The 27,982-nt window shown below is 44.1% G+C and overlaps 1 protein-coding gene across 6 annotated transcripts in view; it reads left to right on the top strand.

The window, feature by feature from the left end:
• The window catches only part of NFIA (nuclear factor I A), a 349,943-nt gene that overhangs the window by 72,726 nt on the left and 249,235 nt on the right, over window positions 1-27,982 (top strand). Inside the window, exons 3-4 of one of the 6 annotated variants that reach the window (XM_045512669.2) lie at window positions 697-771; window positions 2,204-2,504. The exons of the other annotated variants lie outside the window; for them this stretch is intronic. Of the exons in view, the coding sequence (XP_045368625.1) occupies window positions 697-771; window positions 2,204-2,280 (152 nt within the window). The 3' untranslated portion in view covers window positions 2,281-2,504. Of the gene's footprint in view, window positions 1-696; window positions 772-2,203; window positions 2,505-27,982 lie in introns of those variants that run through there. 6 annotated transcript variants of the gene reach the window in all.

Here is a 27,982-nt window from a genome sequence, read left to right as displayed (position 1 = left end):
CATGCGTTTGCCCAAAGCAACTCTGAAATTACCAAAACAAACAAACGAACAAAAAGAAAACAAAACAAAAAAACCCTCTTGTGTGTTTGTTTTTATATTTACTCATCCGAATGCCTAGGATTGGTGTATTTTGAAAGAAATCATTTGCATTCACGTTTTGCCACACTGAAGGAAACAGCTTTCCACAGGTGCACTGGGTCTCCATTCTGGTTTCTGTTAATCTCAGTCCAAAGGACTGATTTGAAAAGTCGAAGGGAGAAACGTGCATACACTTTGCAGAACTGCTGTCTCCGCGCTAACCACTGAGTTAATTCTTGGTTGACTGGGTGTCGCGAGAGGGGTTTCTTTGCTGTCATTAGAGAAACTGGTCCTGTGTAACGCTTCCTGCGTGTGAAGAAATGCAGTTGTCACCTTGCCTAGACCATTAAAGGCAGAATTGAAATACTTCCAGTTGTGAGGAGCCTTGCGTTCATTGTGGTTATTTTCCCAGGTGTCTCAGGAGCAGCTGTTTTGCGCTTTCCTGAACTTCATAGTTGAAGAATGTGAGAAAGAAATGGTGTCCTTTCTGGGTAGAGTGTTTTAGCCACCCTGGGGTAGTTGCATAGCATCTTGATCTCCTTTCATCTGGGTGGAATTATACTGTAACTAATTGAATCCATTGATCACTGTCTTGTTTTTTTCCCATCTTCTTCTCAGAGGATTCATTTCATAGGGGTCTATACATCAGTCAAGAAAATGACTACCGAGGAATTACCAAGACTGATAATAAAGGTAACTTAACCTAGTACAATACTTTTTTTTTTAAAGGCAGAACACTCGTAAGTGTCTTTTACCTGGGGAGAGTTAACTTCTTAATTAGGTGATGTTGGGAAGCAAGTCAAAATAGGATACTGACCAGTATTTGCAGAGAGGGGGAGAAAAGAGGGGAGAAAAGGCATTGATCTTGGAACTGGATGACCTGGTTTCAGGCCTGTCTTTGCCAGGGCTTTTCAGACTTTGATGTGTGGATGAGTCGACCTGGGAGATTGTTAAACTGCAGATTTCCTGCAAGATTCTAACAGGTTTACCAGGATGTCCGTCCTGAGACCCTCAGACCACACTCCGATCCCTTAGAGCGCTTAACTAACTTTGCTGTTTTGGATGCACCATTTAACAACACTGTGTCCCACTGTCCTAATCTCTACAATAGGGATTTTAATCTTTGCTCTCCCTACCTCATCAGGTTGTTATGAGAATCAAAGGAGATAAGGTAGATGAACTTTTAAAAGGCTACATAAGACACCAAGGATCTTTGTTTACAGATAAAGACATTCTTTGAATACCTTTCCTCACATCGGTGAGAGCTGCTCTGTGGTGGGAGGTACCCTGAACTGGGAGAGGGGGACTGGAATCCTTCCTTCCCTGCAGTCTACTCTGTGCTGCCTTTGGGTCTAATCCCTTCACCCTCCTGGTCCCTCGTGGTCTCATATTTAAAAGAGGGCTCGACCTGGATGAGTGATCTGAGTGTGGCCACAGGACCAGCAGCATCAGCATCACTTGGAAACTTGCTGGGAACGCGGATTTCCAGTCTCAGTTGGGTGCCATCTCCTGTCTCATAGGCAGAGAAGAATTGGGAGTTCTCCAGGGTGTTCACTGGGCACGTAGAAGGGAGAAATGAACACCCAGGGGTTTAAGCCTCGCCTCCCTGGAAGTCAGAACAGATGAAAACTGCCTTGGCCTACACCTTCCTAGCCAGTTCCAGCTTTGGGGCTGCTTTAGTGGCCCGTGAAAGCTGATCGAGAGGGAGCAGAATGTGCAGACCCGAGAGGTTCCTGGCCACCCTCCTCTTTTCTCTCCTCCTCCCCTGATGGTTGTCATTGTAACTCAGCACCAACTCACATTTCTCAGACTTCGCAAGCACATTCACAAGGGTGATCACAGTCTGTGTCAGGTAGATTGGCGTGAGATGGGAACAGAGTAAATAATGTTTTCCTTAAAGTCTTTTACAGTCAGATCACATCCCTGCAATTTTGGGGGTTTTGTTTGGTTTTACATTTGGGGATACATCTGAAAATTAGAGAAAAAAAAAGCACGGTGGCCTCCATTTGTACAAAGTAGATTTTATCAAGTTCAAGCACTGAAGCTCATGATCTTTACTCAGAAGAGACTCTCAGTGAAGCCTGGCAACTTTTACACAAGTCTGATTTTTGTTTTTACTCCACAGCAGCAAATAAAATCATAATGGGCAGCTGCTTGAGTCTGGAAAGTGGAAACAAGCAAGAGGTGTTAGTTGGCACCTGAGCACTGAGAGAAGACTTGGAGACACTGTCAAAAGTGGAGCAGATAGGAGGTTGAGATGGAAAGTAGCCTGAGACCTGTCTATGTATATGTAGATATACACATGCATACATATAATGTATATGTGTGTGCAGTGTAAGAATATATGTGTATACAGTGCATGCATGAGTATGTGTGTGCATAGATAGAAGAATAAATGTGTTATACAAGTGTATCGATACATATAATACATGCATATTTATTTCTATATATGCACATGCACACACACACACATTTTCCTATATAGTAATATTCCTAAATAGTTCTTTGGGTATTTACTGTAGTGGGACACTTTCATGTAACTCACATTCTGAATGGTACCTTCTGGAAAAGATCAAATTATGTTTCTGAATGGAAGAATATTAGTTACAAATTATAGAAGATGTCTCTTCAAAATGAGTTAATGTAGAAAGCAAACAGTCCTTAGAGTGATAAACGTGAGTACTCGGCCAGTTCATGAAGTCATTGACGTCTGCAGTTTCGAAGGCCCTTGTAGATATCATTTTATCCTGGGGTTCAGATTTTCTTCAAACAGAGATCTTTTCTTCAGAACCACATTCATGTGGAAAGTAAATATATGTATACATTTTAAGTTGAAAAAGTGGGGGGCCGGTACTGGATCTCTGTTGGCTTTGGTCCTGTTCTGTCTTCTGGAAGCAGCTCCCATTGGAATCAACCCCTAGGGCAAAGAATCACCTGGAAAACTTGTTACATGCAAATGGTGATTCTGTAAGTCTGGGGCAGGGCCTGAGGCTCTGCATTTTTAATAAAACCCCCAAGGTGTTAAACACACACTGACCACAATTTGAGTAGCGAGACCCTGGGGGGACCTGTGTAGACAGCTTGAAATCCTTTTCATTTTAGTTCAACCTCTTCATTTCAGTCTGAGTGAAAAGAAAGACTTGGACATAATAATGAGTTGCTGAAAGCCACAGGCCGAGTCAGGGTCTTCTGCTTCCTGGCAGGCCCTCTGTCCTGCCTGGGAGGGACGGCCATGCCCCGGCCCTTTCGGCTGGGCGACGTGCCCCAGTACCACATTTCATGGGCACCATCAGGGCCCCGCACAAATTCAGTTCACCTGGACGGATGCTGCAGGACCGCGTTCTCTTCCAGCCTGCTGTCTGGCCCACGGAAAGACAGTACTCTGAATCCGACCCCATTTAGGGTGGAACATTCTGATTAGCCAGCAAGGGCCTTTAGGCCGGTGGCTGTGGTGTCTGCTGCCACAGCAGAATGGATAAGCAGTTCTCAGCTCCCCCCCCAACACAATCCATAAAACTCTTTCAACCTTTCTTTCCTTTTTTTTTTTTTTCATGATGTCTAGTGTTTGCAAATGGAAAATGGCCGAGGAAAAACGGAGTGAAGGTTTATATAAAATATTTATACCTTAAAGATCTTTTATCTTGTGTCATTCAAGAGATAGAGAAGTGAAAAATGTATTGGGAGCACATTACCAGGAGCACATTATAAATTTAAATCTCAGATTGAATAATACCAGCTGCTAATGTGTAGAGCTTTGGAAACAAGTCACTTTTGAATCTTGAGAATTTACGGTACCAGGTCAGTTACACTTAAGAAGGAAGTGCCTTTTGAAAAAGAATCCTGTCCCGGAATCGAGACTGATACTAATGGATATTAAAAATCAAGTATTTGGTATGATATTCATGTTGGAATGTAGTTACATAGGAATGAGATGTAGGATCTGAGAGGTTTATTGAATGTTTCTCAAAAAAGTCAGCTATTTTTGGTCTGTTCTTTGTGAAGCAGTGTAACTTGTGGTTCATAGTATATGTCTTGAAGTCAGAAAGACTTCAATTCAGATCATCTGTCCACTGTTAGCTGTATGATTTTAGAGCAGTTATTTTCTCTGAGACTCACTTTATTTATTTTTAAAATAAATGTGATAGTACCTACCTAGTATATTGGTGTTTTTTTTTTTTTTAAGGATTAAGTGGCATAGTCTTTGTAGAGCACTTAGCCCATTCCTAGACTCGTAAAGTCCCCGTAAATAGCATTATTATCATTGTTATCACCATCATATTGTCTTTAGCCCTAACTAGTAGTATGTTGCTCTCCAGGGACATGGTGTTTTTCTCCCCTCTGTGTAGGTGTGCTGTGAAAGGAAAACCAAAATTAGTGTGCCTGCTGAAAAAGTTAGTAGTAAGAAAATGAAAATACACTCTCCTAAGTGAGACAGACCATGACTATCTATGTATGCCAGATATCTGGATTCTAGGTGGCAAAAAAGGAATATTTTGTTGGTTATAGTGGAACTTTGGTTTTACAGTGCATAGTATATATTTTTGTGTGCTGTATGCTAGGGTCTTACGTTGGAATTCCTGCAGCAGCAGGAGTGAAGCGGGCTGTGGACAGAGGGCCCAAGTCCCACTGAAGGCCGGTGAGGCCCGTGGAAAGGCCCCTTAGCTCGAGCTGATTGGTGCTGAGTGAAAACCTGGGCCCAGTGTCCCAGTTATGATGATGATGATTTTTTTAAGAATCCGGAAATCCAGATTTTTATATGACTCAAAAGACCGTTTTAAATAATGGCAGCTGTGTCTTGAGAGTGCCGTTGGCTGCAAGAAACAAAAAACTGTGGTTTCAACAGATTTATTTTTCTTACGTAATGATAGATTGAGAGGCAGTGGCCATTGTAGGTTTACTTGCACACTGATGCCAACAAGAATCCAGGCGCTCTCCAGTTTTCTGCCCTGACAGGCTTTATTTGCTGACTTATTTTTGGTAACTCTGGTCGTGTGATGGTTGCGATGTGCATATTTGAGGGAGGGTGATGGTGATGGTGGGTGAGGGGTCCTGCCAGCCTCATGTTATCAGGGCAGGAAAAACTACCCCAGAAACCACACAGGTGGCGCCTCCTGATTCACTGGGTGGAACTGGATGGCTCGCTACAGGGAGACGCAGGGAAATGAGTGTGCAGCTCGCCAGGCCCTGCAGTGGGCAGTGACGAGGAGGTGGCAGGGGGCTGTGGTGGCTGCCGGGGACCAGGGCGGCTGCAGCAACCAGCTCAACAAGAAACCCTGCTGCAGGGCCTGGAGACCCGGCAACCTGCATCGTGTATCAGACATCTCCAGATGTGAGCTCAGTGTAAAGGAAAGGCATCATTTAGGGGAGGGACCGTGCTTTCTTTTGTAATTGAATGGTTTTGCGTTGTATGAGATGGGTCATCGCCCACAGTGAGCAAACTGCTGAGGGAACATTACAAGAGTGTATTTCATTTTTGGAAAAGTTGATTTAGAGTTCTAGTAGAGAAGTTAGAAAAGAACATGCCATTTAGTGTTATTTCTGTAGCACCACATTACAGTAAAATATGTAAATTTCCCTGTATATATATTTTTAAATTTATGGGTAAACTGCATTTTCCTTTAATTGTTTTTATTCTAAAATAAACACATGCTTTATAAATCATTCCAATCTGATTTTGATAACCTTGGAAAGAAATCTTTTCTGGCTTTTTATTTATCTGTATATTTGATGTAAACACTGGGAAGCTCTTCCAGAATGCTTTATAAGAGCAGACATTCTAGACTGACTAAAGGCGTGTCTTGCACTAGTGTGGATACAGTTGAGGTGCTGCCAAACCTGGTGTACACTGAGTTCGTTAAACTCAAGAAATATGGAAGTTTGAAGAACTCTTACTCACAGGTAAGCAAGTTCACACTAAGGGAAACCGTATCTGTTTGACTCCAGCCAGTCGACTCGTTTGTAATATTTTTGCTTACACTTTTTGCAGCTTTACTGCTGAATTAGCTGTTCTTTAATGTCCTTGACAAATTCAGGAAGCCACCGTGTGTACATAAATTGAGAGGAAACATCTCTGCCAGTTTGATCCTGATCATTTCTTCTCAGGGTTATAAAGTTCGGGTTTTCATGTTTCTCATGTTAATTAAAAAAGAAAAGGAAAGGAAAGGAAAAAAAAACCCAAACAAAACAAGTCCAGACTGTCTGGAGGGTTGCTCTCATTGTAGGCGGGTATTGTAGAGTTTAGGGACTATGAATTGGCCACCTACTGAGGACCTTTACAGCATTCATGCAATTCCAGTGTATAATCACTTTGTCAGGCCCAGCGAGTCAGTGAAATCTCTGATAATACTGGGATAATTAAATATTTCAGTACCCGTAAGCTCTAAGATAAAAGGCAAAACTGTGTTTTATTAGGAAAACTATGCTGAGACAATCTCTTCGAATTATTTAAGGGGGTAAATAGATAGGAGAACCAATCCACTACTCTAAATAATCTATTTAAGATTAAAAATAAAAATATTGTCCAGATGCTGTAGCAAAATCTGCTTTAGAGTTGTAATGAGGTACTATTTTAGAGACAAGGTAAAGAATAGGTGACTTATTTGTATGGGAAATGCAGTGTATTTGTGTTTAGTATGTACCTATAATGTGAGAGATTCTATGCCAGAACATTACACTTCATACCTTCAGTCCTCATAGCAATCATAAATTGGGTATTGTGACCTCTGTTTCTTTGGTGGGGACACCAAGGCTCTGGGTACTCCAGGTGACTTTCTTGGGGTATATAGTCAGGACATTTTGAGGTGAGCTTTGAGCCCAGCTCTGTCTGTATTCTATATTCATTCTCTTCCCCCTACATCCAAAGTTCCACCAAATAGCAGATAGAGTTAAATGTGGGTTAATGTACTTAGCAAAGGAGCAGTCCAAACTACTTATAGGATATGAGCCCTTGTACTAATTACAGCTCAGGAAGGAAGCCTGGGAGCCACCGTGCAGGCTGTCACTCAGCCTGACTGCCGACCATCCCTGAAAGTCAGTCAGTCCAGGTGTATTTGTTGAGTACTTACTTTGCGTGGAGATGGAAAGAAAATGTTCTTGCCCTTGACAAACTCACATCTCTTTTCTCCTGTGACTTTTCTAACATTGCCATAATGAGAAAAGTTCCTTGTAAAAGCTCTTTAAACAACACATCAATCTGTATACAAGAAGGAGAGAGAAGGGTATCCTCCTTTTGTGCTAGGTACTGGTTTGGAGTGTGTTTTGGATGGAGACTAGAAGTTTACTTTGATCTAAAGGAGGCATTTTCTTTGTAGAGTCATTATGATATTATTTCCTAGCTATTAAAATTTGCCATCTTGATGCTTGGTTATTCACTGAAAGAAATGAAATATTTATTAAGGTCACATCACTGTACAGAGGGAGCCATGGAGTGATTTTTATGCCATGCTTTTTGGTAGCAACGTTTCTGCCGGGCTGCATCAACGTCTGTAGATTTTATTGATTATAATTAAGTCGGTCTGCATTGTCTCTGAGAATTTACATGGGTTTAAAAATCAATCCTTCATGTATTCATTTGAAGTAGTTTGAAAAAGGATCTTAGGAGAAGGGACAAATCTGCAACTGTTCATCCTGTTATTTCTGAGAGTAGAAATGGTGTTATTTCCCATGAAAACATTTGCAGGTTTTAGGTGTTATGATCCGTTTAGTTTTCCTTTAATTTCATTTCCTCCACCTCCAATCTTTCAAAAGCATGTCACAGCTTATCCTTGTCTCCAGTAGATTTCTGGGCGTGCCTGGAAAACCCCCCAGCTCAGATCCTAGAGGTTATTTAAATTCCATCGTTGGATGCGCTCCACATATGCAGATTTTGATGTAAAAATAAGATTATGAAGATTTCATGTCAATGGATACCTTGCATTTACATGATGGATCAAAGGACTACGGGAAGGCTGTTGGGAGACCTGGGATTGGGGGTGGTGGGGAACACTGTCAGGGCTTTTTACTAAAGGATTTCTTTGTTTCCCTATGTATAAGCCAAGTTTGACAAACACATTTATGTGAAATATTAAGGCACGTATGATTATACACGCGTGTGGAATTAACTCATTCTGATATATGTCAGGTCTCAACCAATAGTGCAGATACCAACTGCAAGACTTTTAGCCACTGTTACTTTTGTGGAAGTGTGAGAATTGACTTACATTTACATTATTTTTCTACAGCAGCTAATTTCAGGTACCACTGCTTCTGCTTACGTAGATGCTGATCTCCCGTGTGTGCGTGTTTCTTACGGGTATATATTGAGAGATATAGCTGGGAAGACGATAGTTTTTTGACACCAAAAATACTGAATTAAATTGCACTTTTATTTTTTTATCTTGAAGATTAAATAAAAATAAAAGAGCATTATTTAGAACATAAACTCAAAACCAAATACGCAGTGGGCGAGCCTTAAAAAAAATTTTTTTTTTCCTTTTTTGAGAACCCTTTAAGGAATCGTTTTGGTTTCCCAAACTGGAGATATGTGGGGATTATGGACATTAATATTTTCCATGGCCATGATTCTTGAAGATGGTCAGTGAAAACTTCTCTTATTATATTTCTTTAAAATGACATTGTATTTGTGGCACCCCTGGACTGTTTCATGTCCTCTGGGATGGATGTTACACACCTCTTTTCTAGGGGTTGAAAAATTAAGCCCTGGCTATAGCAGTTTTGGTATTTTCTCTAAGCTTTGATCACAGTTTTTTGAAAGCTCAATTATCAATGGCTGTTAAATTTTTTTCTTTTAACCCACTTATCAGCATTTTCTTTTTCTGCAGCAAGACTAGCTTCCTTTGCTTATGGAAGGCCCCGTGTTTGTTTAGAAAACAAAGTCTTTCTTATCCTAATTTCTGCTGGGACAAGATGCAGCTACATGAAACAGCAGAGCTGGGATGCTTTTGCTCTTCGTATCAGGTCTGCTCTGCATATCAGGCCTCGGCTTCAGGGAAGCACAAATGAACAAAATAGCAACTTGTTACACTTCGCCCTGACTCTGTTTAAGAGGATCTTTTATTTACAAAATTGAGTCGATTCCTCCTTAAAGGGAGAAAGGAAAAAGGTAATTTTAGTGGCTCTTGAAAGCTTTTAGATAAATACTCCCAAGTTTTTCCCCCAAGCTTAAAAAGCAACATAGATAGTCTGAAGCCTGTTTTTTCCAGCTGTGTAACAAGCACAGAATCCAGGATTCTAAATATTTATCTCCCCAGCACCGCCTCCCCTCCCCAAAACTGTTCTGTGTTCCAGTCAAACCTGACTACTTGCTGTGTGTTTCTAGGACATTTTCCACACTGTGCTGTCAGTCTGTCCCTCCAGGAGTGCACTTCTTTTTGCTCTCGCATCTCTGTCCATCCTCAGTTTGCACTTTAAATGCCAGTTGTTCCTTGAAGACTTCACAGACTCCCTGATGGATCGTGGTTATTCTGGAAAGGGGTCCACGCTTTCCAATGCAGTTACCTTACCTGCCTGGTGTTTGGGCTCCGTATTCTTATTTTTCTGCCATGCATTTTAGGTATTTGCATACTTAATAGTGTTCAGTGGTCAACAGACATTTATTAAATGCCTGCTTTGCCAGATGTATATTACTTACTGGAGAAACCAAAGGTTTAAAACATGGCCTGTGATGTCAATACCTCTTGGTCTTTTCTCTCCCCAATTTGGCTCTGAATTCCCAAAGGATAGAAATAGTTTTAGGGTTCTTTGGTATCCTCTGCGAGTCCTGGCTTCTTGCACATAGTAGCTGCTCAGTTAATGTCCACTGCGTCACATTGGTTGGCTAAACCAGTTTTCTTCTGATTATATTCGAACAGGAAAGATTAGCCCCCCTCTTTGGGGTCAGAATGAAAGTAATGTTATTTATGCCGTTTGCAATTACATTCTAATTTTTTTTGGTGGCATTTAAAGGAAGATTTTCCCACTACCTCTGCCACGTACTCTTTGGGGATTTGCTGTTTTTCTTGGAAGATGTTGGTGACAGCATGGGTCAGGTGATCAGAATTTTATTGGGTACCAGTGGGCACTCTGTTGGCCTCCTCGTCCGGCCCCATAGGGCTGCCCCCATATCTGTCCTCATGCACAGACAGCTGACTGACTACAGCTTCTGGCCACTATCAGCTGTAGCTTTCATCAGGTTCCCAGAGGCGATCATGACCCCGGAGAGGTTAAGTGAATGAGTAAGTTCACACTTGTCTCCCTGAAGAATCCAAAATGCAGGTGGCATTGGACAGGTTCACAGATGCTCTGATCCATGGCAGTGTCCCCAAATTTCTTTTCACCTAGATGGGGGAGGAGGAATGCTGGTAAATATGGGTACAGAGTAAAACTGGGGGTGACCTCCAAGAAGCTGCAGGGCTCCTGGGCAACTTATGGCCAAGACCTACATGATTAGGAGAGTTCCAGAAGCCCAGCTGGCCAGAGAATGGTCCTGGTCGCAGCATTTGGCATTTTCCCTGTACTCTAGCCAGCACAGGATTTCTGGACGTTTAGCACTGTAACCTAATGGAACTCTTGCCTCGGAATATGCCCCCCCCACCCCCAAACCATGTTGCCAACTAAATGACCAGGATAACTGTCAATAACATTTTGACATTTCCAGCAAAATGGTGTTCTTCATTGAGTGTAGTAGGAAGTATTTCTTTACTCTGGTGCTTTAGACGATGGTCTGAGCAGAACAGAAGTTGTTGTCACTGCTGCCTCTTTAACGGCTGGACACTTATCACCAGGCCGTGCCAGCATCAGCGATGGTACACCACAAAGGTGTTCAGTCTAGATAAGCCTCTAAAGAAGCAGACTTTGTTGTTGTTGTTGTTTTTAAAATAGCCACTGGACTCTCAGTTTCATGAGAGAGAGAGAAGAAGCATTCTTTTCTAAGTAGAAAAAACAGAAAGTTTATAGAAAATTATGCCTAGGTTGCTATCACAGTGTTTGCCTTTGCTCTGTGACGTACGTACGTGCGTGTGTGCATGTGCGTGCGTGTGTCTGCATGCATGTACACAAGGCTGCTAGTTTGCATACTCAGTATAAGACCTTTGAATGGATACCAGATTGCCTCTGTAACCTTGGAGGGTTTATTTACTCTCTCAGTTCCTTTTATTCTCAATCTTTCATCAGACACTGTTTATTATGTTCTCTGAAACTGTTAAATAGAAGGGACTGTGGAAAAAAATTCCAAAATGCTAAATTTATTCCAGGCTGAAAGTAGTACAATAGGATGATGCTGTTTAGCCCAGTTACTAGGAAATAAGGAGCCAAGCAGTGGAAATGTGATATATTCTAGAGGGCATTTCTTAGAAGAAAAAAACATGCTTGATGTTCGGCCTAGACTGACATCATTCATTGTATTTTTATTTTAAGCATAATTTGGAAATATGTTTAAAGTAAGTATGGTGGTATTTCTTGTCTGGTATTTCTTGTCTGGATAATAAGAGATAAATGTTATCTGTAAGGCTGACTACACTGAATCATTAAAGCCCCATCACTGTTAAAACACTGACTATAGGATTTGGGAGGAGGGGGAGTTCCTTATTTAGGAAAGATTTTTTGGTAGATCTTCCTTAAAGAAATGAGGGAAGTGCTCTGCTGATCTACTCGGAGTCAGAATAAGAAAACGCACCTGGCCAAGAACACCATGGGGGGTGGGTGTGACCGTGCGCTTTTGTTGGGGAAGGATAGCACTGGGAAGGTTCGACCCCTGACTCTAAGCCCTCAGGACCTGGGTGCCCTCGTGGAGCAGCGGCATTTGATCCTCACGATGTGGGGGACCTCGTGCTCACCCCTGAGGGGTTTCCAGGGCTGGGCGCAGTGGGTCATTTCAAAGGATTTACCTTAGCAGCTTTGTCACTGAGTGCACAGAGAGGGGTTTCTGTGATGGTTCCAAACTTAGAATAAATGCTAGGGAAGCATCCATGGAGCTCCAAGGACTTCAACCTGCAGGGGAGAAAAGCCGTAATTTATGGATCTCTCTAGAAATTATGGTTAGGTTCTTTTCCCTCTGAACCCAGTCTTCCTTAGTCATGTGACCGGAATTCAATTATCAGTGCCATAAATAATCTTGTGAATGGAAGCAGTGTGTTTGGCAGTGAATTTCTGCTTCCCAAAGAGAAAGGGAACCTTCCGAAGTGATCAGAACTAACACCGTGCTAGCCGTGATTCGGGAGGCGAGTGGCCACAGAGGCCCAGGCCTGGGTCCCTGAGGACAGCGGGTCTTACGTGAGTCAGATCTGTGCTGGTGACGTTTGGCATGAAGGTTGGATGTGTTTTCTTTAATGCATATTTAAAGCGGGCTGTATTTAGAAGTTTATTTATAATTGGTTTCAGGATAGAGCCAGCCTGCTGATGCATAGCGAGCCGATCTTTTGGTTCCATTAGCGTCTCTGAAATACGTAGCACGGGGCTGAGTTCAGCGTACGAGCTCTTTCAGCCGCTGTTGGAGATGGGGCAGCCCGTGTTGGATGGCTCTTGCTGAAAAACCAGCAGGGACCCCCTTCGTTTTTCCGTCTTGCCCCATGCCTGTTCTAGACCAGGGGAGGTCAGCTTTTTATAGTCAGAGGCATGTATGCCTTTGGAAATAGCCATTCCCCTGCCTGTCCTCAGCTAGTAACAATTTATGTCCTGAAGATAGCAAAGAGTGCTGATTTAATTCATTTTACAACCAGTGTCCTTTCATGGGAGCGAGCAGGCTGGTAAAATTGTTTCAGGAACCAGAACATTTTTCTTGGTTATTTATAACATAACTTGACCATCCAGCTACACAGGGCTTCGTTCAATTGAGAAAGTCTATTGAATCCAAAAATAATAATCCTTTCTATTTGTCTAGTTTCAGTTTTAGGAGGAACTTCACATCCATTCTCTCGTGTGATTTTTCTGACAACTCCATGAGGTGGAGAGGGCAGGGACTTTTACCTCCACGTCCCCCGTGAGGAACCTGAAACCCAAGTGCTTGGAAGTGCTGCCCGGGTTTCACAACCAGTAAATGAGTGGGACGCGAGCCCCCTAGATTTTATTCTGGCTCAAAGGCCAGCGCTCTTTCCACTGTTTGTTTTGATACCCTTGGAAGGTTCGTTGCTCGTCTAGGAAAGAAAAATTGGCAGCTCTTGCTGAGGAACATGGAAATCTGCTGGGAGAGACAGATCCAAGAGAGCTGTACTGGGTCAGAAGTAAAATGAGAGGAGACCAACGGGGTCCAGGGCCTTGGTTCACTCCCTGCCCTGGTCCACCCCCTGTGTGATGGTGGACCAGTCATTTCACGTCTCCGTGCCTGAGAATCCACTTTGAATCTGTCCCAAAACGAGCATCTCTCAAATGCCGTAGCCATCCTGTAAGTCCACGGTGAAGGTGACAGAGAGGCGGTTTCTGTGAGGGGTCCTCGGGTGACGCGCACTGTACGTAGGAAAAGGGGTATCACATCATTGCGCATGTTTTTAGTACTTGAGGTTGAGGTGTGCCGTGGAGAAGCCATCATTTTCCCTCTCTAGGGCCCTGAGATCTACCCTCAGGGGAAGAGTAAGGGATTGCTTCGTGGCCCTCAGCCAGCTCCTGACTCTTCCTGACTCGCCTTTGTTTCCTTTCTTTCTCTGCCTGGCCAGGACTGTGGAGAGGTTCCCAAGCGTTCCCTGTGATGCAAGGGCAAGCCGAGGGGGGGGGGGAGGGACATCGGGTGACAGCTGGATAGCCCCGCCCGCCACTTTCCAGCCTTGTGACCTTGGACAAGCGACTTGACTTCTCTCAGCCTTGTTTTCCCTTCTGTCCAGCAGGGATCAGGGTGCTATCTAAGGGGCTTAGGACTAGGAGAGCTGATGGACGCACAGTGACCGGCACTCAGCTTGCTCTCAGTAGATACTGTTCTGTGTTAGGGAAAAGTGAACAGAGATTGAGGCTAAGTTAGGGCAGAGCTGATGAGAGAAGTCGATGGAGAGAGGGTGGCTTTGGGATGCGGCCGTCTTCTCCACTGGAAACACTATTGGTTATATTGTCTCTCAGCCTTCATGTTGTCTCTCATATTTTCCCCTCTCAGATGTGAGGTGTCTTAAAGGAAAAGACAACCTAGGAGTTGGGGGGGTCATGCAGGTGGAGAGGCCCGCGGCTCACCGTCCTTGCAGACGTCCTGCTTGGGCCTCTTCCCAGCCTTCTTCAGTTCTGACACACACGCACCCTCAGCAGGCCAGGGTCGTTTGCAAAGCTGTAGGGGGGCTTCACCAGGCAGCGTTACCTGCCCTGAAAGCAACGCACATGCCTACAGACTTCACGAAGCAGACGGGTTCTTTCATTTTCCACGTTGAAAGATGAGATGGACTTTTGAAAGAATGGGTGGGGGGATTCCACCCTCGGTTGTGACTCCAGTGCAAGGACAGAGGTGTGGTACCCAGGGCTGTAGAAGAATTTGTACTCGTGGTTTCATCTGGCTGGCGGTGGGATGGGGGGAGGAAAAAAGGAAGTGAGTGAATGAAGCCGCTACCGTGGGGTCCAAAGCTAGTGAGCAGCCAGGCATCTGCCATTCACACTGAAAACTGAGAAGAAGGGGAGGAGCGTATTTCTGCCTTTGATCCCCCACGACAAAGTGGAAAGGCAGATAGGTTTGCGTCGATACCTCCGAGTACCTGTGATGTGCCAGGCACTGCGGGAGGTGCCTGGGGTGTGAGGAGGAAAGACACCTCTCGTCCTTGGAAGGCTCACTTCAGCCACAAGCAATGGGGCTGAAGTCATGCTGTGAATTGTAAAAGTTAGGATTTGGGGATGAACTTTGGAGAAGACACTGACGGGGATGACTTGCTTTTTCGCGGGGCACCGGGGCATGTGGTGAGACGCACCCTCTGTGGCTGGAACAGGTTTAAGGATTGACATTCTTGAAAGTGTGGCCTCCTCCCCAGTAGCGGTGGCAAGGGTTTCAAAAAATAGATCTCAAGACTTGGCATTCATTGGGTGTTAACACAGCAGTCCCCAAAACATCATTCGTTGTTGACTTTTAAACTAAGCCTTTCTGCGTTGATGTTTATTATTATTTCAAGATTCTGAGAAATGCCATATAACTGCAGATGGGGAAAACTCTTACTGCGTTCACTTCCCCACCATTGTAACTGTGAGAAGTGGGTACCTGCTATACTTAGTCATGGTTTTTCTAAATCCATGTGATAACCTTATTTCCTCCCCCTCCTTCCCCCTCCCCAAAAAGACAGTGTTAAAAACCAACCTATGTGATAGAAAGAAAGTTCTGGTAGCAGCTCACGTGTGTTTACTGTCACAGGACAGTCTTTGTAAGTCAGTTATTTCATGGGTAAGTGCATCTTCTTGCGATTACCTTCTGTCACGTGTCTGCTTCCTTCTTGGATTACAGTTGTATAGTCAGTCATCTCCTCACCTATTCATTCAACAATTTATGACACCTACTACGTGCCATGCACGCATCAGGAGTGTTCCTGTCATCAGGGAGTGCCCGGTCTAATGAAGAGACAGAAAAGCAAATAGAATGAAAGTTGATCGGTGATAGACTGAAATGCAGAGTGTTCAGGGCTATCTTTCTGAGGGAAACTCTAAGCTGAGTTTCAGAGGATGAGAGGAAATTACGAGGCAACAGCTTGTTTGGGGGAGGAGATCGAAGGAGTTGCACACGTAAGGAAAAGTGGAAAGGATGCGAAGAACAGGGTGAGTTCCAGGCATGGTGCCTGGTTCCGCCTGGGGCCTGTGAACGCCTTATGCACCTTTCTGAGGCCGTGGCTGACGGCCGTGTCCCCAGAGCGGAAAGCTACGTGGAGGCTGGGGTAGGGCCAGCACAAAGTCATGGTACCCTTTCCAAGGTGCAAATGTCTTTCCCTTGTTAAATTTTGCTATCGCTTTTTTCTTGTAAGTATTACTGTTTTAAGTCGGGTCATAAACTTTGCAGGACGAGGAGGGGCAGGCATGAATTAGTGAAGGTAGAGGCCTTTAAGTCTACTTATAAACGTCATTCTACCAAGTTCCTCCTCTCACCTCAATAGATATTTAATAGGAGAGAGAGAAAATTGTGGATTTTTCTCCCTTCTAATCGCTGACTTCCATTTTTTAAAAGCTATTTTCATATAAAATGTGTTGTTATTAAAAGCAACTTATTTCTAACTGTAAATAGATACTATCTGCAGTATAGAAAATCTAGAAGACATTACACAGATGAATAATAAAATTAATTCTGCTTTTTTTTCAAGTTTTTTCCCCTATTCTTTCCTTCTATGCATTTTTAAATATAGGATCACACTGCAATGAAATAACTTTTAAAAGTCCATTTATTCAAGAGATATTTGTATTATTATGTTTCAGTGGTCAAACAAACCTTTTAAATCCTCTGTAGGGAACTCTGATAATTATTGGGAATACCGAAACTGGAAAAGTAGAAGTAACTGTTTTTCTTCCCTACGTACAGTTAGTTCTTTGTATTTATAAAAAAAAGTTCAAAAGAAGCTTATGAGGAGTTAGTTTGAAAATAACTTCAAATGCATGTTATTGGGTCAAGTTATTCCAGTCTCCTATACCTTCTGTGTATATCTTACACAGTATTTAGTGAATTCATGATGGCAATAATAACAACCCTGATTTTAAAAAGCAGTAATTGTGTAGCACCATTTACCTAGTGACGTTATGTGCATTATCCCATTTAATTCTTAAAACTTACTATCGTTGTCACTGATTCTGAAGACAAGACTATTGAGTCACGGAGAAAATTACCCTGTGCCATGACCCTCAGGTACGCTCTGAATCACTGAAGAAGGTTACAGTATATGTAGTATGGTGTTTATAGGAAGAATGTTTTCTGTCCTCTGTGTGTGTGTTTCGGAAAGCCATGCATTATGTACAGATCTCTCTTGATTTTTAAGCTAGTCAGACTACCCTGCCCATAATCCCCTTCCTCAAATCTGAGCCATCCTGAACAAAGAGGAGCTTTAATAAACCATTCTGTTATTGGTTCTGTAAGACCTTGACATTTGCAAACTTTATTTTTTGTCTTTTGTCCCACACAGTAGCCACTCTTGCAAATCAACCTTGGGAAGTTAGCATTCTTAATGAAGATCTATAGGAGACTTTCGCCTCAGACTGTAAATCAGCTCCTTCAAGGCACCATTCATCTCTTCCTTTGAGCGCATGAATTGGTATATGGCACCTTACAAGAGCTCATTTATCTTACGTGGGTTCCTAGCTATTCCCTCTGCCCACTTCCCCTAGATCGCCAGAGATCAAGGTAGATGTGCAGTAGAGGATGGCTTTGTACTTTGAAAGTTGCCAAGGTCGGCCGAGGTGCCCGTGGCATTGACTTACAGACAGCTGGTCCTGAGTATCACCCATAACTTTTAGGGTGATATTGCCCACACCAGCTAAGGAGTTAGTTTGCTAGAGTGTTCGAATTACTCTGGGTTAATTAAAGGTGGCTAGGGGATAGACAAAACAGTAGGAGGGAAAGTTTGTGGCTGTAACTTACCATTAAAGAATGTCTTCCTCTCTAGCACTTGTCCGCATCATATTGGCATCCTTTTGGCCTCACAGTGAATTCCGTGCTGATGATAATGAAGAACTTTTATGTACCTAGGCTATGTGCTAGGTGCTTTTTACAAATGCCCTACTTTTCCCTTACTGTCCCACCATGACATCGGAGCCATTATCCTCATTTCTTATACGAGGAGCTGGTCATCACTGAGGGTTAAATAACTTGCTGACAAATGCTCAACCAGAAGGGCAGAATCAGGATTCAAAACCAAGCATCTCCAACATTTGCCTCTGTGACCATCCTCTGTCAGGGCTGCAGCTTTACTGGAATCACCCACTGTTTGCAGGATGCTACACACTGTACATAACATTCTAGTAACAAATTAATCAAGGCAGGATACCAGCGTGAGGTGATGGTTACCAGGGGACTCCGAGGCCACGCTTCCATTGCCTGTAGCGCTGATGCTGGTTTCTGTAGTTTGGGTTTCCTCACAAGCAGACACAGAGACAAAGGTTTGGGTGCAAGTAGTTTATTGGGAGGTGATCCCAGGAGTACGGGGCGAGAGTAAGTCCAATCAGAGGGGCCTTAATGAGCAGATGATCGCTGTGAGCAGTCGGGCCCCAGTCCCGGGGTCCTGCGCTGAGAGACATGCCTCATACTTCACTGAGGGCCAACTCTGGTCCTTCATTGGTTGAGGGGTGCTCCTGGGTACATTAATTCTCCTGCACTTCCAGCCTGCCCCACTCTGCCCTGTGCACAGAAGAAGGCCCGAGGCAGAGGGACTTGGGAGTTTGTGTTTGAGACTGGACAGCACGTGCACCCCAGCTGCATGTGACCTCCAGGCTGGGGTGGGCAGCGTGTGGGAAGGGCAGCAGTATTTCTGCTCCATTTGCTTTTGAAGCCAGCGTTTGTGCTGATAAAGATACGTCTAGACTGGGGACCCTGACTAGAGGGCTGACACCTCGTATCAGCCAAGCCAGGCAGCAGGGAAGGCAGTGAAGCTGAGGTTGGCCCTAAGGGAGGAACACAAGAATTGGAGTTGGGCAGTCTCAGGCTTTGGTCCCAGTTTGGCCCCTTATCCACTGTGTGTTAGCAAATCACTTAATTTCTCTGGGCCTCAGTTTTCTCATCTGTAAAGTGGACATAGCGGCCTTACAGTGTCCACCAAAGCCTTTGTAAGTTATAAGGCAGCATGCCGCCTCCATGTGGTTCCCAGGGGCGCTCCTGGCTGAGGCATCGGATGGAGTGCTGAGTGCCAGTGGGACCTGGAGCACAGCTGTTGGCTGGCTGTGCGGCCATCCTGACACCCAGGACGCCAGTCCTTAAACTTCCTGACTCTTTGGAAGTCAAAGGTCTGTGAATTCAAACCTTGTCTAGGCCCCACCTTCTCAGGGTGGTTTCTGGCCAACTGAGAATTGGTAACCCTGCCTCTGCACCGCAGTGAGATTGTGTTTCCAACAGCTCCCTGTGGAATTCCAATTTTTTTTTTTTTTCTGGTGGAAGTTAATTTGGATTTGCAACCCCACAGACCAAGGCCTGGTTCTTCTAACGGCCCATCAGCCTTTGCAGAAGATGTCAGAGGCTTTCCTCTCTCACACTCTCGGTTTGGTTCCTGCCCAAAGGCCGATTCTTCCACAGGTGTCTGATGTCAAAGGAATCAGGACTCTCCCCACATGTGAATTTGGCTCTAACATGGGCAAGAAGTGCATGGATTGCTGGAAGCACGTTTCGTTATCCATCCATCAGCACCCCCTGGGCTCCTCGGGGGTCCCCCTCCAGGAGGAGGACACATGGCCCTGATCATCCCCCTCACATCCAGCGCCGAGCCCAGGACTGCCGTCCCTTGACCCCACCCACCCAGTCAGCCCTGGCTGGAAGGCCATCACTCAAGAGGGAACATTAAAAAACCCACACCTCTGACTCATGCTCTGATTCTGCGGCCTAGAGAGGCCAAGACGCCGTACGGAGCTTTTAGGGGCCATCACCATGGAGCCTCTTTATGGCCGAGCAAGAGCCTTAAATGATAATGGGAAACCTCACTATTGATTGGCTGACTCTTAATTCTTCCTCTTTGGGTTTTGAAGTAGAAGCGATGGTCCAGAATATTTATATTACTCGTTGGATATATTAAATTAAACATACGAGAGTCCTGAAGCCATTTAAAATGAGGTTGCAGCGCGGGTGAATAGGACTTTATTATCAAAAGAGGGGATGGTAGCTTTTAGTTGTGGCTTCGCTGGAAAGTATATTGATGATAAGAATGGCTCAGCAGAGGTCTTGGGACTCTCAAAAGGGGCTCACAGTGCGCTTCCTTTGAAGAAAGTTCTTCAGGCCCATCCTCTGTAAGCTCCCGGGGCTGTGGTGTGATGGGGGGTGTGGTGACGGAGACTTAACTTCTGTCTGGGCTGACAGTAAGCCCCACTGACATCTTGGCAAAAGCTGTTATTGGCGGTAGAGGACTCATGCGTGAGTCCTCATGAGAAAATGTCCTCTGGCTCCAAGAAGCCACATGAAGTACAACCTTACTGTAGAGTGTGTGACTTAGAGTCTTGATTTCTCGCTTTCATCCTAAACCCAATGGAAATTAGAATGGATGAAAGGATGGGTGAATTCTGTTAAATGACTGGTCAGGCATATTAGGGCTACGATTTTTGTTCTGAAAGATTTTTGACCCCTGGAAAAAATTCAGAGCCCCTGGCAGTGAAATGGTTAACACGACTGCCTCTCTTACAGGTTTCCCCAGATATGCTTACTTGGTGTACAATGGATAATTGTTAGCTCTTGTTGTGCAGATGCTGTTGCAGATGGAGTCCTGTACCTGCATGCATAGCAAATGAATTAGACTGGCAATCCCCTTTATAAAGCATAAATATGTAATTTGTTCAGCTGTTGTAATTAAATATGTATGTGTGAAACAGCCACCATTCAGGTCATTAATGATGCGCCATGCCAAATTAGAGCTTACAGACAGTAATGTACATTGTTGTGCAATGAGGGAATTGCAAATAACATAGCTAAGCCTTTCCTAGTAAAGTGATGCATTCAGCAGCTTTAGAAGGAATATTTACATTTGTAACATTATTTTTATTTAGAAGGTACTTTTTTGTTCGATGTGAAAGTCTGTAAGATGGAATTACTTTTATCACCAGTTTAGTTTTAATAATGTTTTAACATTTTATCTTACAGATGCCACAGACTTTATTAAACATGCTGCTTGGTGATAAGTCTTAAGTATCATAGTTACATACAAAACAGCAGTTACCCCTGTTTTTCTGCATAGTTATGACAGAATGGATGTATCATAGCACCTTGGAATGTCTTGATTATTTCATTGCATTAAAAAAAAACCCCTCATAATATTTCAACTCTATTCCCCACTGATGGATAAAGAAATTCCTCTGACAGTAAACAATATTATTTCCATAGAAATTGAGCTGAGAAAAATGCAGTTATCAAAATATAAACAAATGAAGGTGGTAAATTTGCCTTTTGCGCTTTAATTCCCAATGAGTTACTTGTGAATCCAAGGAATTTCCTAAGAAAAGTGTCAGCCATGGGTCAGAATGGTTGTTTTCTAAAATTTTAAGACTCAAAGTTGGTGAAGTTAATGCACTTGGGAAAATTATTGTTCTGTCCTTTTTCTCCTTGGTTTCATGTTACAGTCTTTAGAATACCTGAAGCTGCAATTTAAATATATTGAAACTATTTTTATTTTAAATTCTTTCTGCACTTGTATTTTGGTTGCCTACTGACAATCTATTTTTAACCTGCATGTTGTTTTGACGGTTGGTACTGAGACCATAAGAGCTAACCATCTTGACCTTTCTGTCCACCAGGGCAGCAGGAGGAAGCGTCTCAGAGTTAATTCTGTCTTGTTCACAGCTGGGAACAGAACATTCCTCTGTGATCCGCTTGCCCATGATTCGCTGGGATCTCTTGGAAGTCAAACTTGATACTATAAGTCCTGGGCTTCTGAGGTTGAAGACAGATCAACCTTACTGAAACATTTGGTTAAGAATTAGATTAGACAAGATCTGTGTAGTTGTTAAAGTTTCACAAAGAGTTGAAAATGGAATTATTTGGTACATTATCTTAGTTTTGCAAAAAATTCAAATTTGGAAATTTCTTTAAGCCTAAGATCAATGAAAATTCAGGACCTAGAAGAATGTTCAAAGTTAGAACTCTAAATTCTGTATGGATGTAAACTCTTCTTTATTTTCACCAGACAGTAAATGTTTCAATTAAGCAAATGTGTGTTTTAGTTGAAACAGATGAAACCATAACATAACATAGTGGCTTTCTTTACCTAAATTATTGTTCCATAATATCAAAAATTTTACTTAAAAACTCTTATCTCATATTCTTTGATTTTTTTCTGTCCCATTTTCTGTATAACTTTCTGTTCAACTAAATAGAAATGTTTTGTTAGCAACATTAAGGAAAAGTTTGAGTCAAGCATTCTTGTTTATGAAATAGAAATATTATGTGGATGACAATGATTTAAAAATATGATGACTTATCTTGGTTGTATTCAAACTGCCCTGAATACTGAAAGCTATGAAAAGACTTTGCCCTGCCAGCTACTTGCTTAGCATAAACTATGAATTCATAACTTTTCTGAAAGATTTTTCTCAAGATCCTCTTCTTATTCAGTTTCTTTATCCCAGTTAGAGATCTTAATCTTTTGATGGGCAGGTGCTTTCATTTCTCCCTGTTTCAAAACTATAGTACTGGTAAGATAGCATAATGTATGTTTTGGTTTTTGGAGAGAGAATTTGAAGGATGCACTGCTTTATTTAAAATATCCTATTGCGGCTATCAGAGGTAATTTGTCTCCTAAGTGATTTCCTTGCAGGAATTTCAAAGATGCTTAAATTCATCAAACGATGATGATTGAGGGATTTAGTGATAGGATAGCTAGGGGTGAGAACCGGGATGTGTGCAGGAGCCACTGGACCTGAGAAATGCCCGTGGTTTGGTAAGGCGGGGCAGTGCGGAAAGGGCAGAGGCCCTCCTGAGGTAGCTCCAAGGGGCAGACACTTGTTTTGCAGTAGTGGTAGCAGGTATACGGGTGGTTTGGCTCATTCAGGCCCCTCTCTCTGGAGGAACACATGTAAAACCATCAGCATGTCTATTGGTCTTGGATTGACTGTGGCAAGGGTGTGCAGTAAAGAACTTAACCATCACTGAAAGGGTGGGAACCCCCCAGTGGCCAGTGGCCAGTGGCCAGGTGCTTTATGATAACACCACAGGCAGGCCTGGCCAATCGGATGCGATCTTTTGCTGGCAGTTGCTCCTTTGGCCACCACTGCAGTAAACACTTTCCCTTGGATGTTGGTTTTCTGTTGTGTCTGGCAGCCACACAGGGCTGCTTGAACTTTAGCCAGAGGCAAATATTTATACATCAGACTGTGCAGTGTTCAACTGGTCAGGCCTGAGCGGGAGAGTGAGGGACCTCCGTGCCTCTTCGTGCCTTTCTGCCAGAGAGGATGCGTCCCTCTGTCCCCCACCCCCTGCACCGTGTGACACGCGTAGTGGGACCATCCTGCGGGTCCCCGCAGCTCGGCCGCACGTGCTTCCTTCCCAGACGTACCCGGGCGCGACCTCGGGATGTGCTTTGGGACGGGCGGACGTCCTGACATCTCTGCCTGCTCCTTTAATTCCTCTTGGAAAGTTTACAGTTAATATTTTCCCTGGAACATTGTCAAGCTTTTGACAGAGCCTGAGTGTATGCCGAACTGTGAAATCGAGCCGGAGAAGCAAGTCGCGAGAAATCTGTTTCTACTCAAATCCGTAAGGTTTCGTGAAAAACACAAACACAAAAACAAAAACCTTCAGCGGGGGGAGGTGGGGAGCGGGGCTCGCCGGCCCGGCCCGGCCCGGCCCCTCGCGGTGCGGGCTCGGCCGCCATTTTAAGAAGCCGGCGGAGGGCGACGCTGGCTCCTTACATGGCGGCTGTATTTACTCGGCCGCAGCCAATGGCGCCGCCCAGCCCGGCCACGTGACGCGCCACGAGGGCACGCTCAGCCATTTCCTCCTCGCTGGAAAACTTGCTACCTCCACAGAGCACTTTACCTTGCTTTGCATGCCAAGTGTTCCTGCAGAATGTGTCTAGCAGACTGGCATTTGTCCATAAAGTTATTTTAGTAGGTAAAAAGTCTCTGAGCACTTGAGCTTTGTGCATTCTTTATGTAAAATGGATTTCCCTGCTTGGCCAGAGGCCAAGGGTACAGCACACTCGCTGGGTGAGAAGAGAGCTTCTCTTGCTGAGAAACTGGTGGACCGACACACTCTAATTTTTTGGCTTCTGACCAAACAAGCGCGAGGGATGCCAAAATTCAACAAAATAACACATTATTGTGTGATAGGAGCCGTGCTCGAAGAGAGCAGGAACTCAGAGGAACTTCATACGGCAGCCCCCCCCCCCCTTCTTTTTTTTAAAGCGTTGTCACTTTGGGGAGCTTTCTTTGGAAAACGGGAGGAAGATGGCAAAGTGCAACCTAGAGAGTAAGGTATAATTTGCCCGTAAACACGAAGGAAGGAACTGAAAGAAAACAGAGGAGTTTAAAATTGCTTTTATGAACTTTCCCCAGACATTAACAGGCAGTTCTCTGACTTGACTTGAATTCTTTTAACCCTGTAGGCTCACTGTCTGTGTCTCAGCTGAACGATGGGCTACTTAATATTCAAATAAGAATTAACGTGAGATTTAAGCACATAAAGAGACTTAAATCTAAAGATAACTGCAAATTCCAAATACGGAATCTTGGCAGGCTTATTAGGAACAAGAGGAAACTTTGTACGTTTACATGTTGTGTTATGTTTTTGCCCCCTGACGTCTGACTTCGAGTGAAGTCGGCTGTTAACAGCTTGTGTGGTGTTTGCAAGTCATGTATGCTCTCTGTGCCTCAGTTTCCACAAATGTACAAAGAAGACAGGGAAGATAGTTAAAGATCCTTTTGTGCTCTAAGGGTGCTGGAAGTGGATTTTGAATAAACAGCTGGCACAAGTATGAAACACATCTTCAGTTTTTGTATGGAAAAGGGAAAAAGGGAATCTCCCTCGTTTAAGCCGCCACCATCCTTCCTGGGACGACTTCTGTAATCCTGGGTGTTCTACCTTCTTCCATGCTTGCTCCTTCACACAGCAGCCAGAATGTCTCTAAAGAATTAAATTAGTTTTTTAAATATTATTGTCCCTCTGCTCAAAAACCTCTCATGGTTTCCCATGGATTTAGAATAAAATCCAAACTTGTTGCCATGGCCTACAGATACTGCCTAGTCTCTCCACGGACTCCTTGGATGCCTTACTGGCCTCCTTTTGATTTTTGGAACCGGCCAACCTCTTCCATCCTCACTGTCTGCTTAGGAGGCACTTCCCTCAGCGCTTGCTGCGGCTGGCTTCTCACCGTTCAGCTCCGAGTTCCAGTGACACCTCTGCAGAGCAGCATTCTATCTGAAGGCAGCCTTCCCATTGCTGTTTTTCATAGCACTTTTAGCAGTCTGAAATGGTCTTGTTGATTTATTTGATTACTCATTTTAGACTTGTTTTCAGTCCCACAGTGATAGGAATCATATTAACCATTCTGTTTTCTACTTTTTGTACCACGTGTAGGCACACTGGGAGTGAAATGTTGGGCGAGTTAGAGTACTCGAAAATACACACGTCATTTACCTTAGATTTCACAGAAGAACCCTGTATTTTATTACTTATACTAAGAAAACTTTTATTATAAAATGCCTTGTTAGAGTAATGCTTTCAGATGTCTACGGCGAGTCAGTAGAACATGATGTTTGAGAGAGGACAAAGCACTGGCCCTTCAGTGGCCTGTCCTTGAATCTTGGCTCTGCCGTTGACCAGTGATGTGAACTGAAGCAGCAGATTCAGGTACTCTGCACCTCAGTTTCCTCCTCTGTAAAGCAGAGTTCAAAATAGTTCCCTCTAATCATAGGATTATTGTAAAGATGAAACGCGATAGCATATGTAAAACTCTCAGCGCAAAAGCACTGACTGTTACTACTATTGTTCCTTCTGCTGCTGTGAATAGCAGTGTGACAGGCTGGGCACTGGCAGCAGGAGTGCAGCTGTGGTAAGGGACAGTCCTCTCCATGGAGGAAGTCCGTGGAAGAGGCATCTGTGTAAATTACCTGTTGTAGGTGAATTACCTCCCATACATCGTGCCAAGAGTCTAAGGATACGTGAACAGAGCACTAACGAACACAGAAAGGGGAGCAACTACCTGCCAGCAGGCAGCAGAGGTGCCCTGGGGGAAGGAGCATGGAGCCAGATTAAGTTGCCCTTTAGGTAAAATATGTTCCTTAGAGATAATAATAAAATAATGGCGGCTAATGCCTATGTAATTCTTTCACTAATGCACAAGATTCTTAAGTGTTTTACATATATTATCTCATTTAATCTTCTTAGTGTCCATGTGAAGCAGTACAATTATCCCCATTTTACAGAGGAAGAAGCGGACCCAAAGAGAGGTTAAGTGGCTTGCTCGGGGTGGCACAGCTCCTAAATGTCCGTCCTGGGATGTCATGCATGCTTGCTGTGAGGACATGAAGGCTGATCCTGCTTCGTCACTGGGCATCCACTGTGCTCCACTCCGCTTTCATAATGTGTGAAAGCATGTGAATCAGCTCTAACAGATTCTGTAAAGAGCCGGTTTCACCCTGTTACCCCTGTTGCCTTATTGGTAAGATGTCAGCTGTAACAGCATCCACCAACCTTCCCGGGCGATTACGAGAGTTAAATGAGATAATTCAGGTACAGCGTTCACCATATTGCTTAGCATATGGAAAGCAGTGAGCAAATGTGCGCCATAACTAGTGTTGTTATATATTTAGCCACATGGAAATGAGGTCTGGGGTCCCCTGTGACCGGCCTGAGCCCTTCTTCTTCTGGGAGCCTCCGTGGTGGCACAGCCACCTCCAAAAGGAGCGAGTTCCCGGCCGCTGAAATGGCCCACGACCCAGGTTGCTAGCGTCGTCCCTCAGCTGCCTCTCCAACTGCCATGGCTGCCTTAGGAATTTAAAAATTACTCTTCCCGTTTTATATTTCAGCTCAGAAATCGATGCATCTGTGAGGCAGTTTGTTTTCCCGGGGAAGTGTCAGGAGCCCCGCTGGTGGTTTGGAGACGCGCTCCGTTTAGACTCAATATTGCCACCCACTCCCTGCGCCGCGGCAGAGAGCAGCCTCAGACGGCTGTGTTCCTTCCCCTCCCACACTGGGTGCCGCAGCCCGGCCGGGCCTTCAGGACTCTGCTCATCTGCTGGAGGCGGACGTACTGACTGCCCGCAGCTTGCTTCTGTTTCTTCCTCCCAGGGTGCACATTTTAGAAAAGCCCCTAGTGTGTCCTTGCCTCCAGGACCTCGGAACTGCACAGGTGCCCCTGTTTCACGCAGTTGTGTTCTGTACCTGCTAAAAACCAGGGCAAGCCTCATCATCCCGCAGTTCCCCTTGTCCCCTTGTCGCAGTGGGTCTCTGGGGGAGTGGACCTGCCCTTCTGTGATAGGGGTGAGGCTGTCCTCCTGGGCGGAGGTCCAGCAGTCTCTCTCTCTCTCTCTGCTTCCAGGCTCTGTGTTCCTGAGGTGGTGGGCCTGGCCTGGCTCGTTGTTCAACTGGGACAGAGGTGGCTTATCCTGAAAATCTTCTTACAGAGCCATCTTTAGATTTCAAGAAGGAAGAACACAGTCCCCCAAAGCACCAAGAGTTACAACATATAAATAGCTTTGCTGAGGGGAACAAAAGTGCCTATTGTGCGCTGGACTGCAAGGCGAGATGTATACTGGGAACTAAGAACAAGATGCTAGAGATTTCTTTTCTTTTCTTTCTTTTTTTATCTTGGCTTGAAAAATTTGTTTTTTCCCCATATGAATTGTACATTCACTCTTGGGTCTTGAAACAGAATAATTTAATAATGTGGGTTCGAATCCTGGCCCTGCCACCTGGCACTGTTTGATTTTAGGCAAAGTATTTAACTCTGTGCTGCTGCTGCTGCTGGTGTTACTGAGGTGAATTTTGTAATTAATCTTCTAGGGCATTTATGGTGGACAGAAATCTGTTCTTCTAAGTTAGTCATCAGTCATTTAGTGTACCTGAAAATTTCCTTCTTTAACAGTTAGGGCCAACTTTAGTCATTGTTTTTACTATTAACTGTTGCTACCATAACATGGCTAGTTTGTGTTTTTTCCAAGTTAAATAGTTGCGGTCATAATCATTGGTGCCTGAGTTGATATTCAAAGCCCTGTATGTGTGATTCCATCCGGGGACACATTACTTCACTTAGGTATAGTCGGTGTTTCTTCGTCTGTAGAATAAGGATAGTAATACCGCCGTTACAGGCTCGTCATGAAGATGACACACGATATGCGTAATAAGAAGATGGTCCGCTCGGTGCCTGTCATAAATCTGGGGGCA

Source organism: Camelus bactrianus, chromosome 13 (genome assembly GCF_048773025.1).
Source record: "Camelus bactrianus isolate YW-2024 breed Bactrian camel chromosome 13, ASM4877302v1, whole genome shotgun sequence".
Taxonomy (NCBI): domain Eukaryota; kingdom Metazoa; phylum Chordata; class Mammalia; order Artiodactyla; family Camelidae; genus Camelus; species Camelus bactrianus.
This window is presented reverse-complemented; position numbering and strand designations above follow the sequence as displayed.